The following is a 12,983-nucleotide window of genomic DNA, read 5'->3' as shown; positions in this document are numbered from 1 at the left end:
ATTGGTCATGCCAATTTATAAGACTGAATTGTTATTTGTGAGATATCGACGATGGAAGTCAAAAGTGACAGTTAAACGCTGTGCAGACTGGAGAGTTATAACATGTTATAACGGTTGTCAAATAATTGCAACACAGAAACCACCATCAAGATAGCGCTATAACATGTCATAACTCTGTAGTCTGAACGTACTATTACCAACAATCAATACGAAACTACCGATTTTAAATTGGCTCACCACTTTAGTAGCCTATTGGTCCCAAGCAAACGATTAACGTACCCTATTCTAGTTGAAATTCTATTACTACACTATGTTTGTTTTGATTCGCTATGAAAGTTTGACAGATAACATCAGGGGTGTGTGGATTCATGCAGAACATGCAGGGGTGAGTGAAATAGCTTGGGACTGCTTGGGACCGTTGTTCTGGTACTGAGTGAGCCAAAAATAATAATGATTTTCTTTGGGACCCAGTGGTCTTAGAGTTACCTCTATGGTATACCTGTATATCCTTCTACAACTCCGATCTAAAGCCCTACAGTAAAAGTATGGACGTCTGCCAAAAGTTGTTCCAATTGGATCGTAAAATAGCACCGCTTTGCTCGATTGGAACAGCTTTTTTTTCAGTTTTGTGGTGCCAGTCGTCCATACTTTAACTAGAGGGCTTTACCAACAATCAATACGAAACTAACGATTTTAAATTGGCTCACCACTTTAGTAGCCTATTGGTCCCAAGCAAACGATTAACGTACCCTATTCTAGTTGAAATTCTATTACTACACTATGTTTGTTTTGATTCGCTATGAAAGTTTGACAGATAACATCAGGGGTGTGTGGATTCATGCAGAACATGCAGGGGTGAGTGAAATAGCTTGGGACTGCTTGGGACCATTGTTCTGGTACTGAGTGAGCCAAAAATAATAATGATTTTCTTCGGGACCCAGTGGTCTTAGAGTTACCTCTATGGCTTTACTCCGATCAAGCTATATTACAAAGAGAGTTTATCGTGGTAGTAGTAGTAAGCGTTTTGTCTTTACCGTTGGTTGCTTTATGTGTTTGGATTCGCTGAGCATGATAATGTGGCTTCCAAACACACATGATTTAGAATTCATCACCCCGGGCAAGATGAGGTGATGAGAACCCCTCATCAACAGCCTCGTCGACCTGGCCCCTGATCTTGACGGTAAGGAAACCTACTCCAACCATCACCATCAAGAAGCAACTCTCCTTCAGGCACATTCCACACCGAGTCCATCAAGAGCAAATTATTCCATCTACTAATCGCGAGTGCATCCAACGACAGCAAAACAAAATTACGAGCAAAATCATGCCTGCATTTTAGGTAGAGCCATTCCTCTTGCCTCAATCATCATTGAAAATATAAATAAATTAATATAAATTGAATGAAATATTACTAAAGTTCATTTTATTAAAGCATAAAGCATTTGAATTGAAAAGAATTTATATTCGAAATATAAACATACGTAATTGCGATAAAATTCCACATCTTTCGAATTAAAACATTTCATGAGTCAATTTAAAAAATATACGTTTTGGATTGACAGTGCTACAATTCGATTTGAAAGTTTCAACCTTTAATAGTAGAGACCGAGCTACTTTTGCATTAACAGTTGGCTGACTTTTGACTTTTGATTGCTAAAGACTTTCTACCAAAAAGAACCAACGCAAACTTTTGACTCTACCAATGGTTTTCAATATTTTATTTTTTACGTGAATTTCGGGCAATTTTTGCTAAACCTTCGTTTATTTCAGTTGTTTGAAGATGTTCAGGTTTTATGACTTCCGCACGTTGAGCACGTTTCTTCGGGACCTACTAGCATAGAGGTAACTCTAATACCAGAAGGTCCCGAAGAAACGATCTCAACTTTTTGGCTTAGCTCTGGTACTCTCTTCGATCCCAAGCTAATCGATGCACCCCTCGAAACATAGGAAAATCCACGAACCCTCATTTTATCTATCAAACTTTCATAGCGAATCAAAATAAACATAATGTAGTACTAGAATTTTGACTAGAATGGGGTACCTTAATCGATTTGCTTGGGATCAATAGGCTAATGAAGTAGTGCCCAACTAACAATTTTCACAACGTAAACGCTTTACTCATTTCATTTATACAGCCTCAAGCTGTATTTAAACGTTATACGATATGAAGAAACCTTTACTCAACCTCTATACAAGCAAATCTGGCGAACTTACTCAGCTACTTATGGCTGTTGGAACGGTTGGGAGAAGCTCTTATTGCATACCCATTAACGCTTCTATACAGCTGTTATCATGCTGTTTAGTTGTGTGTGAACTTGAAGGGCGCTTATTCAACCTTTTCCCGGTTTATCCAATAATCACTACACAGCTTTCTCTTGAAGCCGGATTAAATACTGTTTACGCTTTTTTATGAAGGAATTTATTGAGTTTATTTTGCTGTGAATCAAATTAATCGAAATTAGTTAAAATCATCACCAAATTATTTACCCTGCACCGGAGGAACCTGTAATCGAACTCGAGACGACCTCATTGGCAAACCTTGACACTACCAACTGTGCTACGCCAACACTTTGAACTTGTGTAAACAAATCAACATTCCCTTCTACAACAAATTCACTGAGTAGAGGCTTTATAATAGTGCACATGAATCACTTTTCTCGACTAGTTATAAAATAGCAGAGTAAAAGCTGTAAAACTGCACACGTCTAAAAATAAACCTAGTTGACTGTGAAAATGCTTCCGACGTTGCTCTAACACAGTTTATAAGCTGAGTACAGGTTGTTTAGTTGTTGAAAAAGCACTTTTGATGTTTATGTTATTCAGCAAGAGTGGTTGGTTGTGTAGAAGCCATCAAATGAGTAATATATTCACTTTGTTAGCTTTGTTTTGCATCTACAAGTTGAAAGTTGATTAGTGTGTGTATAAAAGTGACATTAGCGTTCATTGGCTGATGTTATTCAGTGCGACTGACAAATCGAATAATGGTTGTGAGAAAGTTGAGTAAACGCTCTTCAAAACTATTTTGCTAGCTTTTGCTTGTAGCTGTATCTGCAGCTTCTTTTCAGCTACTTTACAGTACAACGCTGGAAAAATTGGCTTACAAAGCTGAAAATGTTAGTTGGGTGAGCCAATTTTTAATCGTTAGTTTCCACCAGGGATGAAAAATCATTTACATTCATTTCGTGCGTTCATTTACATTCATTTGCCTCTAACTTTTTTTCATCAACAAAATTCCGTAAAATATTGATGCAAGCTTTTGTAGGCTTTTTATGCTACCTACATTTTTCGTAAACAACTCAAATCTGTATCTCTTATGCATGATGAATCAGAGCGATTAGAACCCACCATTGTTTTTCAGTGAATGTAAATTGCATTAACTGATAAACAATAACATGTTCTGCCAGCTCTATTTTATCATGCATAATGATTCATATTTTAGATATTAATAAAAGTTGCAGTTAATATCAAAAGCTACAAAAGCTTCATACATCATTTAACGGTATTCTGTTGATGAAAAAAGTTAGACGCAAATGAATGTTAATCCATCCACCAGTTGTTAATACACTCCACATTTTTCATTCTCCATTTTCTTGCATTAGACCGCATCCTCCGTTCATGTGTTCTCCACTAACATCGTGCGATGATGAAACCCTCATAATTGTAACTTAATTGAACTTAATTGTAAGCAAACCCTAATAAACGGGTACCATACACTAACGATATCATAGATGGTACGACCACAGACAAACCGACATAACACTCGCAAGTTGTTCATCGAACAAGCATTTAACGGATAATTTAAAAGGATCGTAGTTGGTAGTACCACAGACAAACAGACGTAATTCTTCATTGTGTATCTTCGTTCACGCATTTAACGGTTGATTTGAATATTATCAGTTCCGCGAACTACTCTCCGCAGCGCTGGCATCGGATTACTTTGACGTTTCTATACATTCTATAAAACTTTTATGCAATATTGTTTGCGAGTTAGCGAGCAATCTTGTTTTCCGCGAGAAGCCAGAGAGATGTCGTTACTGAGGTCCTATGTTTTGAGATACTATGTTTTCAAGAAAAACTTTTTCAAAGTGTTACGTCTGTTTGTCTGTGGTAGTACCGTCATGTGGCGCGCATAGTCAATTCCCTACCGCCATCTGTTCAGCATAGTGCCCACCACAGTGTACTCAACAGATGGGGGTAATGTTTTAACGACGATGTTTTACAGTGAAAAATATTCAATGTGGTATGTCTGTTTGTCTGTGGTACAACCATACCTCAAAAAGTTGGGATGATATCTAGAAATGGTGGTTGGGCGCTTCTTATGATTACTGTTTATGCGGTTGGGTGTAATAGGGTTGATGCATATATTATGTCACGCTCTAGGGGGAGGGAGGGGGTCCAAGATTTTGTGACAAGCAATGCATTAGGTATAGGAAAAACGTCACGATAGGGGGGTAAATTTCTCCTCGATTTAGCGTGACATAATTAATGCATGGGCCCATACAGGCAAAGCTGTCATGACCAGGGTTTTATGGATGGGTGGGTATTAACTCATTTTATCTAGTGATCCCTTCGACTGCATCGCATTTGGTTTTATGCTTAATTGAAATGTATTTCCCACAACCAGGAAAATTATCAAAATTCAGGAAAAAAACGGGAAAAATATGCGAAATTGCAAATTGGGATTCATTGGTCAACATGTCTAAGAGATGTCTTAAATCTAATCGACGCAGTGTAGTACAGATGACACTGATGGTGGTAATCTCCAACACGAAACTAACGATTTTAAATTGGCTCACTACATGACTAGCCTATTGGTCCCAAGCAAACAATTAACGTACCCCATTCTAGTCGGGTTCGTCGATTTTTCTTAGTTTCACGTTTATTCGGGACCTTCTAGTCTTAGAGCTACCTCTATGGTATTATCAACCGGTGGACACTAACGATTTTAAATTGACTCACACTGGACTAGCCTATCGGTCCCAAGTACATCGAAGAACGTATCGTATGCGACGAAAAATGTGAAAAGGCGAATAAAAGTGCGATTTTACGTTAAATCGTTTTGGTGTCTTGGTTCATAAGGAATAAGTGCGTAGAAGACACCAAGGCAATACAACGTAAAAGCACAGACAAACAGACATAACACTCGCAAGTTGTTCATCGAACAAGCATTTAACGGTGGCGCGAATAGTCAATTCCCTTGCGTTTGACGTTTACACACTTCCGCCATCTGTTCAGCGTACTACCGATTACAGTATACTCAACAGATGGCGGAAGTGTTTTAACGACGATATTTTATTTTGAAAAATATCAATGAGTTATGTCTGTTTGTCTGTGGTAAAAGCGTTTTTTTATAAGCAATTCCGCACTTTTGATGAGTCCATTTCGAAATGCAAAATACAATATTGAAGTTGGGAAAGTTTTAAAAAAAGCGACCTGTATTTTTAAAAGTATTTTGAAACACTGACTTAAAAATATTTTTTAATGATCATGGAAAAAGATTCAATTGGTATAATCACAGACAAACAGACATAACACTGGCAAGGTATTTGCCGAACAAGCATTTAACCATAGAGGTAACTCTAAGACTAGAAGGTCCCGAAGAAACGTGCTCAACTTTTTGGCTCAGCTCTGGTACTATCTTCGGTCCCCAGCTAATCGATTCACCCTCGAAACATAGGAAAATCCTAGGGGCATCCCACTCTAAACTTTGTATTTCTAACGATGTACTTATAAATTTCTAGCTGATATCGTAGATACCTATAAATACTTAAAAATACTTAAGAAATACCTAGTACTAGATTGCTTTCCTGGTTGCTAGACAAATTACTGATGTTTGTTTACTCAATGTCAGGGATTTTATGTGTCAGGTTGGATTTTGTGCATTGCGAGCGTTAAAGTATTTAGTGAATAAATCATAAAAAAGAAGAGATTTACAACTTCAGAGGAAAGGTCAATTATGAGTTTCCGTTTATGAGAATGTGTCTTTCTTCTGACATAAGAGAAAATTAAAAAAAAAATCTGCTTTCCAGCTGCACCGATTCTCAACCTGAAGTACCCGTCTCTCTTATTTAAGTAGCTATATTTGAGATAGTATTTGAGCAAACACACGTTTCTGAACAAGTTTCATTATGATATTCACTCCTATTTCCTATTTGGATCGAAATAGATTTGTCATAAGTATTTTTATTGAAAATTTGTTTCGATCAAAATAAGGGTAGATAGGTAATACATAAATCCCAAGTAACAATTTCGGTTTTATAGGGGTTATCTAGACCATGATTTAGACTTGTAGCATGCTTTAAAACCTCCATAAAATTTTCAATGTTACTTGGGATAGATAGAAATAGATAAGTGACTTATTTGAATCCATTGATCAAATTCAGTATTAGGCAAACATGTGAAAGATGACATTGAGCCAAATGTATACCAAAGTCATGGTTTATTTAATATATATATTTATGTATTTTATTTGTCAAAGCTCATTTGCATAAGCTTAATGCCGTTTCCGAATTGTCTCTTTCATCGTCCTCATGTCTTCTTCCAATTGTGATATAGATTCAGACTTCAAGAGAGCTATGGTTAGGCTACCTGAAAATGATCGCACGTCCAGCAGCTTTTTCATCTTTACAGGAAATTCACCAAAGCTCCGTTGAATGATGTCTGCAAATGAAATATTTAATATAAAACAAGTAGTAGCAGTAGTCAATTAAATTATATTCAAATCCTCAAAATACCTTTTTTATCCAATCAGTATGAATCAGTAACTCTTCAGTAGACATTTTGCAAAATTCACGCGTAATGTTTGACATCGACATGAAAAACAATTGCACTAGAAACCGATGTTATAGCCAAGACTTACTATGATCAAAATAACGTCAAGATAAAAATATTTGAAAATACTTAAAAATATTTAAGAGAGATTTAACAATACTTAATGAGTATTGGAGCTAAAGTTTAGAGTGGGATGCCCCTAGGGAAAATCCAATAACCCCTCATTTTATCTGTCAAACTTTCATAGTTAATCAAAACAAACATTGTGTAGTACTAGAATTTTGCTTGGGACCAATAGGCTAGTCAAGTAATGAGCCAATTTAAAATCGTTAGTTTCGTATTGATTGTTGATTTAACGGTCAATTTAAGAGTATCGTAATTGGAAGTACCGCCACCTGTGGCGCGCATAGTCAATTCCCTTGCATTTGACGTTTACACACTACCGCCATCTATTCAGCGTACTACCTACCACAGTGTACTCAACAGATGGCGGTAATGTTTTAGCTACGATGTTTTACAGTGAGAAATATTCAATGTGTTATGTCTGTTTGTCTGTGGTATAATTATGAACACGATTAATGCAAGAAGGATTCAGTCATGGCTTGTCATTATGCAGGAAGGTATGAAGAATTAGAAGAAAAAAAAACTCTAAAAAACGATGAACCTCCCATTCTAACTATTTCGACAAATCCTGCAACACTGCCAAGAGCAACACCATACGAGAGCGAAATTCGCTCATTTCTCTCACAGCATAAAAATGTCCTCTTTTCGTGATGCAACATAACGTATATAATGATGACGATGACATGTTGTCGTTGCTCTTGAACTAAATTGTTTCAAAAGTTTTAGACTCAGAAGTGTGTGTCGGTGTTAAACTTTGTTACGAAATTATACATCAAAAGCATATAGAAAAGGGGTTGACTTTTATGAATTTAATCATGTTGAAAATATACATACTTTTAGAAATTTACGTATCACACACAATTCACAAAGCAAAATATGAAGCAAGAGACCATATGGGGAACGCCTTCTCTCTTTCTCCCTCAACTCTCCTTCTCCCACATCCGCCAGAAGAGAGCATGCTACGATTGTCGAATCACTGATGGACATTCAGTTTCATTCCAGTCGCGTCGCATCAGCGTCGTCCGTCAGTCCAGTGGATTGATTGCAAGAGTAAACATTGCGTGTATCGTCGTCGGTCGTTAAAAACATTTTCCCTTCAAGCGTCCGGTTGTTTTTGCTCTAAATGGTGAAACTGAATCAATCAGCGAACTGCGCTACTGCTACCAATTGCTAAATCATTGAAACGCTCAGTATCGCCCCTCAATCCGTCGCATCGAATTAGCATCTTCTCGTATGCAAAGTGTGAAAATTAGCGATAATCGTATTCCTCAGCACCCATATTGTTGATACCTACCTACCTCGCTGTCGTCTAAATCGCGTATAGTCGGTCGTCGGGAGTGCCATCATTATTTTGTACAAGAGTACAAGTCAGTTGCATGTATAAGTGAGCGTAGGGAGGAGGTGGAAAATTTTCGCCTAGCTCTACCTGGAAGTCCACCGTTGCATCCCCGTGAAGCTGTGTAGAACGGATCTTCCACAGTTGCAGCATCAATATGGATCGAGAAGCGGAAGCATCAGCAGTGCGTTTTTCGTTAGCTAATCATTATTGAAGTTAACATTGGTGAATTGATGTGAAAACTCTATTTATGCCCAGAAAGTCTAATCTGCTGTGGTGATTTCTAGATGGGATTTAGCTAGTGCTGGTGAACATAGTGGTGGATTTGCATCCTGCTTCCAAAAGCGAAGAGAAAGTGCAAAATTTGCAATTCATCTCGGTGTAAATATACCTACCTTCGTACACACAAAATAGTGAAAGCAAAAAGGAAAAATTGGTGCATGGGATTATAAGAAAAGAAAAATAGCACTGGAGAATCCAGAAAAGTTGGTGGCGTTTTTCTTCTCTATTGATTTTTCCTTCTGTATAGCTATGCTTGTTATGATATGTTTTTCGCTGACAGCATGTTATTGTTTTGAAACATGACTACCTTCTCTCTCTTTTTCTATCCTTCATGCGTCTTCCATTCCGTGCATGACCTTGTGCTTCTCCTCTTTTAGCAGTGCTGCGATTGATTGGAAAGTGTACCTACCTATTATTGTACTGAAGCAAGCAGCACGAAAGTAGTTCCGGATTGCATAAACTTCCCCCCTGAACGAATGAAGTAAAGCACGACACTAATTATTTCTCAACCGTCTAACATAAGGAAAGGTCGAATCTGATTGATGGGAAATCAATTGGCCCCATGCTTTGGAAAATAATGGACGGTTTATACGAATCATATGCGTAGATATTGTTATTGGCGACACAAATACGTATTGCGTCATACTGTTTTTAGTAAAACGCAAATTTACTGCATGAATGTATTTTTATGGAATCTAAAAATGATTTACCCTCTGTTTTTACATTTAATGATTATGTTGAGTTTACTCACGCGCGAAAGTTAAATTTCTTAAGATCTCATAGTAGATTTTTCATCATTTAATCATTTATTAGATTAGACGCTTATATTGCCAGTTATCGCAAGTCGGTCCCATGAGTTTTGGTCTTAATTGTTTCAATCGAAATGATAGTAAATCACCTTAATGTTCATGACACTAGATAAACTCAACAGAAAAGTTCCGAAAAAGTTTGTATAATCAGTCGAATTGAGTTGTCTCATTACATAAGAAGCAATGCTGTAAAGCAAAACTTAAGACTTGCGGCTTGCTGATTTTTGTTATAGGACGGACTAGTTATGCCTGGCAGTATAGGAAGCAAAGCTGGTGGAGGGCTGAGGTTAACCGCAGAGTACGAATCTTGATAGGAAGTATCTTTGATTTGAAAAGTAGTGGTGACACAACATAAATAAAATGAATAAATATGTTAATAAGCTCTTAACGAGAAGAATATTTTATTTCATATCAAGATCTTGAATAAACGATATGACGTGTACAATAGTTGAATCTGGCAGAGTTGTGTAAAATCAAGGATTATCGTTATCGAGATAATCGTTTGCCTACAATTTGTTTATACAGCACTACAGCAGAAAGGTAACGTTGTTTGCAGTTTCAGTCGGTTTTTTTTTTAATTTCTTAATAGGAAAATGCTTCGCATACATTTTTTTTTAATTTCATTACGTTAGAAATTCCAAGATGCAAACCTTCTTTGATCGGGATCAACTAGTTTTAGTCTCTTTTTAAATAACTTACATATACACTTACTTCAGTAACAACTTTTCTTCTACAACTGCCACCGTCCACGAAACACATCGGTTGATAGTTGTCCGTCCTTCGAAAAGCCAATATAATAATAATTTTTGTCGCCTAGGGGCTGTCCATATAACACGTGGACAGTTTTTGATAGGTTTTAGGGGTAGGGCCTGCGTGGATATTTTTTTTTAATTTGTACTAACCGTGGACATTTGTAAACCCCCTCCCCTTCCAATCTGTTCACGTCTTATATAGACAGCCCCCAAGCTATATTCGGGTGTAAAAAATCATTGCACGCTTTCAGTAAATACCCTTCTTTCTTACGTACCTATACTATTGCTTGCTATTTTCTTTCGTTTCACCGAACTATGAAAAACGTGTGCATGAACTATAGGTTGTAAAATAACCACATACAAAAAAAAACTTTCAGTTGATGTGCAAAACCCCGAGCCGTCTCCGTTAGCGAGCCGAAGAAAGCAGCATGGAAGTACTAATCCACGAACCGGATGATGGAACAGCAGCGAAAGACAGCGAACAATTTCTCAAAGCATCGTCACCAACTTTTTTACTGCCAGCCACTACCACTACTACTCTTACCGGCAGAAACAGCCCATCGTCAGTGTCGGTGGGGTCTATCACGCCAACGAAAGCGAAAGCGGAGTTCATCTGTGACCTAGATTTGCACTCGCCGGTGATCGGTACGAAAGATCGTCCCTATCATCACCATCTGCTGCTGAATCACCATCACCATCATCACTACCACCACCTGCAGCTCCACGGTTCCGGCTCTGCCAACAGCATTAACAAATCTCCCACCGCCAAAAGTAGTATCGAAATGCGGGACAACTACTGCTTCTACCGGTTGCAGCGGTTCGTTTCACGAAATCCGGTGCTCAACTACCTGCTGCCGCTGTGTGCGATAGCGGTGTTAGTGTTCGTGATCTATGCCTTCCGGGATTATGCCAAAAGTTTGCTCTACTGGATCGAGATGCAAAACTCGTGGATCACCTTCTGTATATTTTTGTGCCTGTTCACGATTGTCAGTTTTCCGGTCACGGTCGGCTACCTGGTGCTGATCATCAGCAGTGGCTATCTGTTCGGATTCATCAAGGGCCTGCTGACGGTGATCATCGGAGCTAACCTGGGAGTAGCCATTGCACACAACATCATCAAGGGCATGCAGTCGAAGCTCCCGGTGCATAAGTGAGTATTTGGCTTCCCTTTTATTTATTTTCTTGTTGGTCTAACGCTAAAACCCGGATGCAGGCTGTGTTCCATTTGGTGAATTTTCACTTAAATTTGACAATTCGAAAATAAATTAGGGCAATGAATTTCGGTTGGACCTATCCAAAAAATAAATCATGGTCGGACCTATTTTTACCTGTGCCAATTTAGTCCATATGTTCTAAGAAACTTCTTCTAAATGCTTATAACTATAACGAAAATGTTTTTTTTAATGATTAACATATCGAAGTATTCTTCAAATAATTTCGGTAACTCTAAGATCAGAAGGTCCCGAAAATACGTGCTCAACTTTTTGGCTCAACTCTGGTACTATCTTCCTTGGGACCGAATCACTCCTCAAAACATAGGAAAATCCACGAACCCCTCATTTTATCTGTCAATCTTTCAAAGCGAATCAAAACAAGCATAGTGTAGTACTAGAATTTCGACTAGAATGGGATACGTTAATCGATTTGCTTGGGACCAATAGGCTAGTCAAGTAGTGAGCCAATTTTAAATCGTTAGTTTCCACTGGTTGATATCATCAGGAAGATTGCTATAACTATTTTATGAACATTTAAAGTAGATTTCAATTTGAATTGGTGTTAACTGCTACCCCGAAATCAAATAGTTTGAACTTCTACACCTATAGTCGGTCTTTTATCTACCAGCTTATGCATAAGCTCTTATAAAAACGTCAGATCCAGAAACAAGAAGAAGTGATGAACGGCTTAAGGAACGGGATTATCCTATTCGCACTGTGGTTTTTCTCAAATAAAAAGAAAATTCTCAAAACCCATCCTGAAGACGCTGATGTATCATGCTGCACAAAATGAGCGTTGAAAGATGCTTGGAAAAGGGTCCCTTTTCCATTTAAAACGTTCTACACAACAAAATGTACTCCTGATGCTGTAGCTCATACCTCCCACGCCAACGCCACGAGTTCAAATTTCATCCCCAGACAAGTGACGAACGGCCCAAGAGTGTTAAAGTGACTCTAATAATAATTTTTAAAAAATGTGCCCTCTCATTTCAATATAATGCAGGTCATTAAGCCAGCATTAAGTTGTATTTGAATTCGTTAATAAATTCTAGATGAAATTAAGGTTAATTTTTGGGCAATTCCTGGAGATATTCCAGTGTTGTGTGTCGCCAATCACCAAGACCTCGCAAATATCACGGATTAAAAATAGATCGGTTAAACGAGAGACATCTGTTGTTATTGAGATGTACCGAATTCTAAACGGGATGTATCTATCAAATTTATACCGAAATTAATCCGACGTCGCCGCCACGCGTGGCCAGTGTTCAAAGCGGTCACCCTTGCAGCCGCGCCAAGTTGAAACAGATTTCCAATGCACCGAAAATTGTTCGCCACTAATTTGGAACCGGGCCAACAGTCAGAAAGCGCTGATTGATGCTATGCATACTGATTTTCCGACGGAAATAATGGATATGTCGATTGGAGTCCCTTTCGGGTACAACTGGAGATGTACAAAACTTGTTTGCATTTCTAATTTAAATTGCAATAGGCAACCTGTAAATTCAATTGCTATTCTTGTATTGTCATTGTAAGATATGTTCAAAACGAAATATTACACATCTACTGAAAAGTTGAGCTTCATTGGTCGTAATGCATCCTCTGCGCATCACAACTCTTTAACGGTGGTGAAAACACCCTACTTTCCAATCCACGCTAGAGGAGAAATGTATTTACTGATGGGGCAGTGGAAGATCGT

The 12,983-nt window shown here is 38.0% G+C and overlaps 1 protein-coding gene across 3 annotated transcripts in view; it reads left to right on the top strand.

Moving 5' to 3' along the window:
* The first annotated feature begins 7,903 nt into the window (after positions 1-7,903).
* Positions 7,904-12,983, top strand: part of LOC135711873 (transmembrane protein 64) — a 37,159-nt gene continuing 32,079 nt past the window's right edge. Inside the window, exons 1-2 of one of the 3 annotated variants that reach the window (XM_065234849.1) lie at positions 7,904-8,414; positions 10,451-11,223. In XM_065234849.1, the coding sequence (XP_065090921.1) occupies positions 10,502-11,223 (722 nt within the window). In that variant the 5' untranslated portion in view covers positions 7,904-8,414; positions 10,451-10,501. Of the gene's footprint in view, positions 8,716-10,450; positions 11,224-12,983 lie in introns of all 3 variants that reach the window. The other 2 variants (XM_065234852.1, XM_065234850.1) reach the window with 2 other exon arrangements.

This window comes from Ochlerotatus camptorhynchus, unplaced genomic scaffold (genome assembly GCF_037179485.1).
Source record: "Ochlerotatus camptorhynchus isolate MF236.1 unplaced genomic scaffold, CSIRO-AGI_Acam_v1.1 ptg000443l, whole genome shotgun sequence".
Lineage (NCBI taxonomy): Eukaryota > Metazoa > Arthropoda > Insecta > Diptera > Culicidae > Ochlerotatus > Ochlerotatus camptorhynchus.
This window is presented reverse-complemented; position numbering and strand designations above follow the sequence as displayed.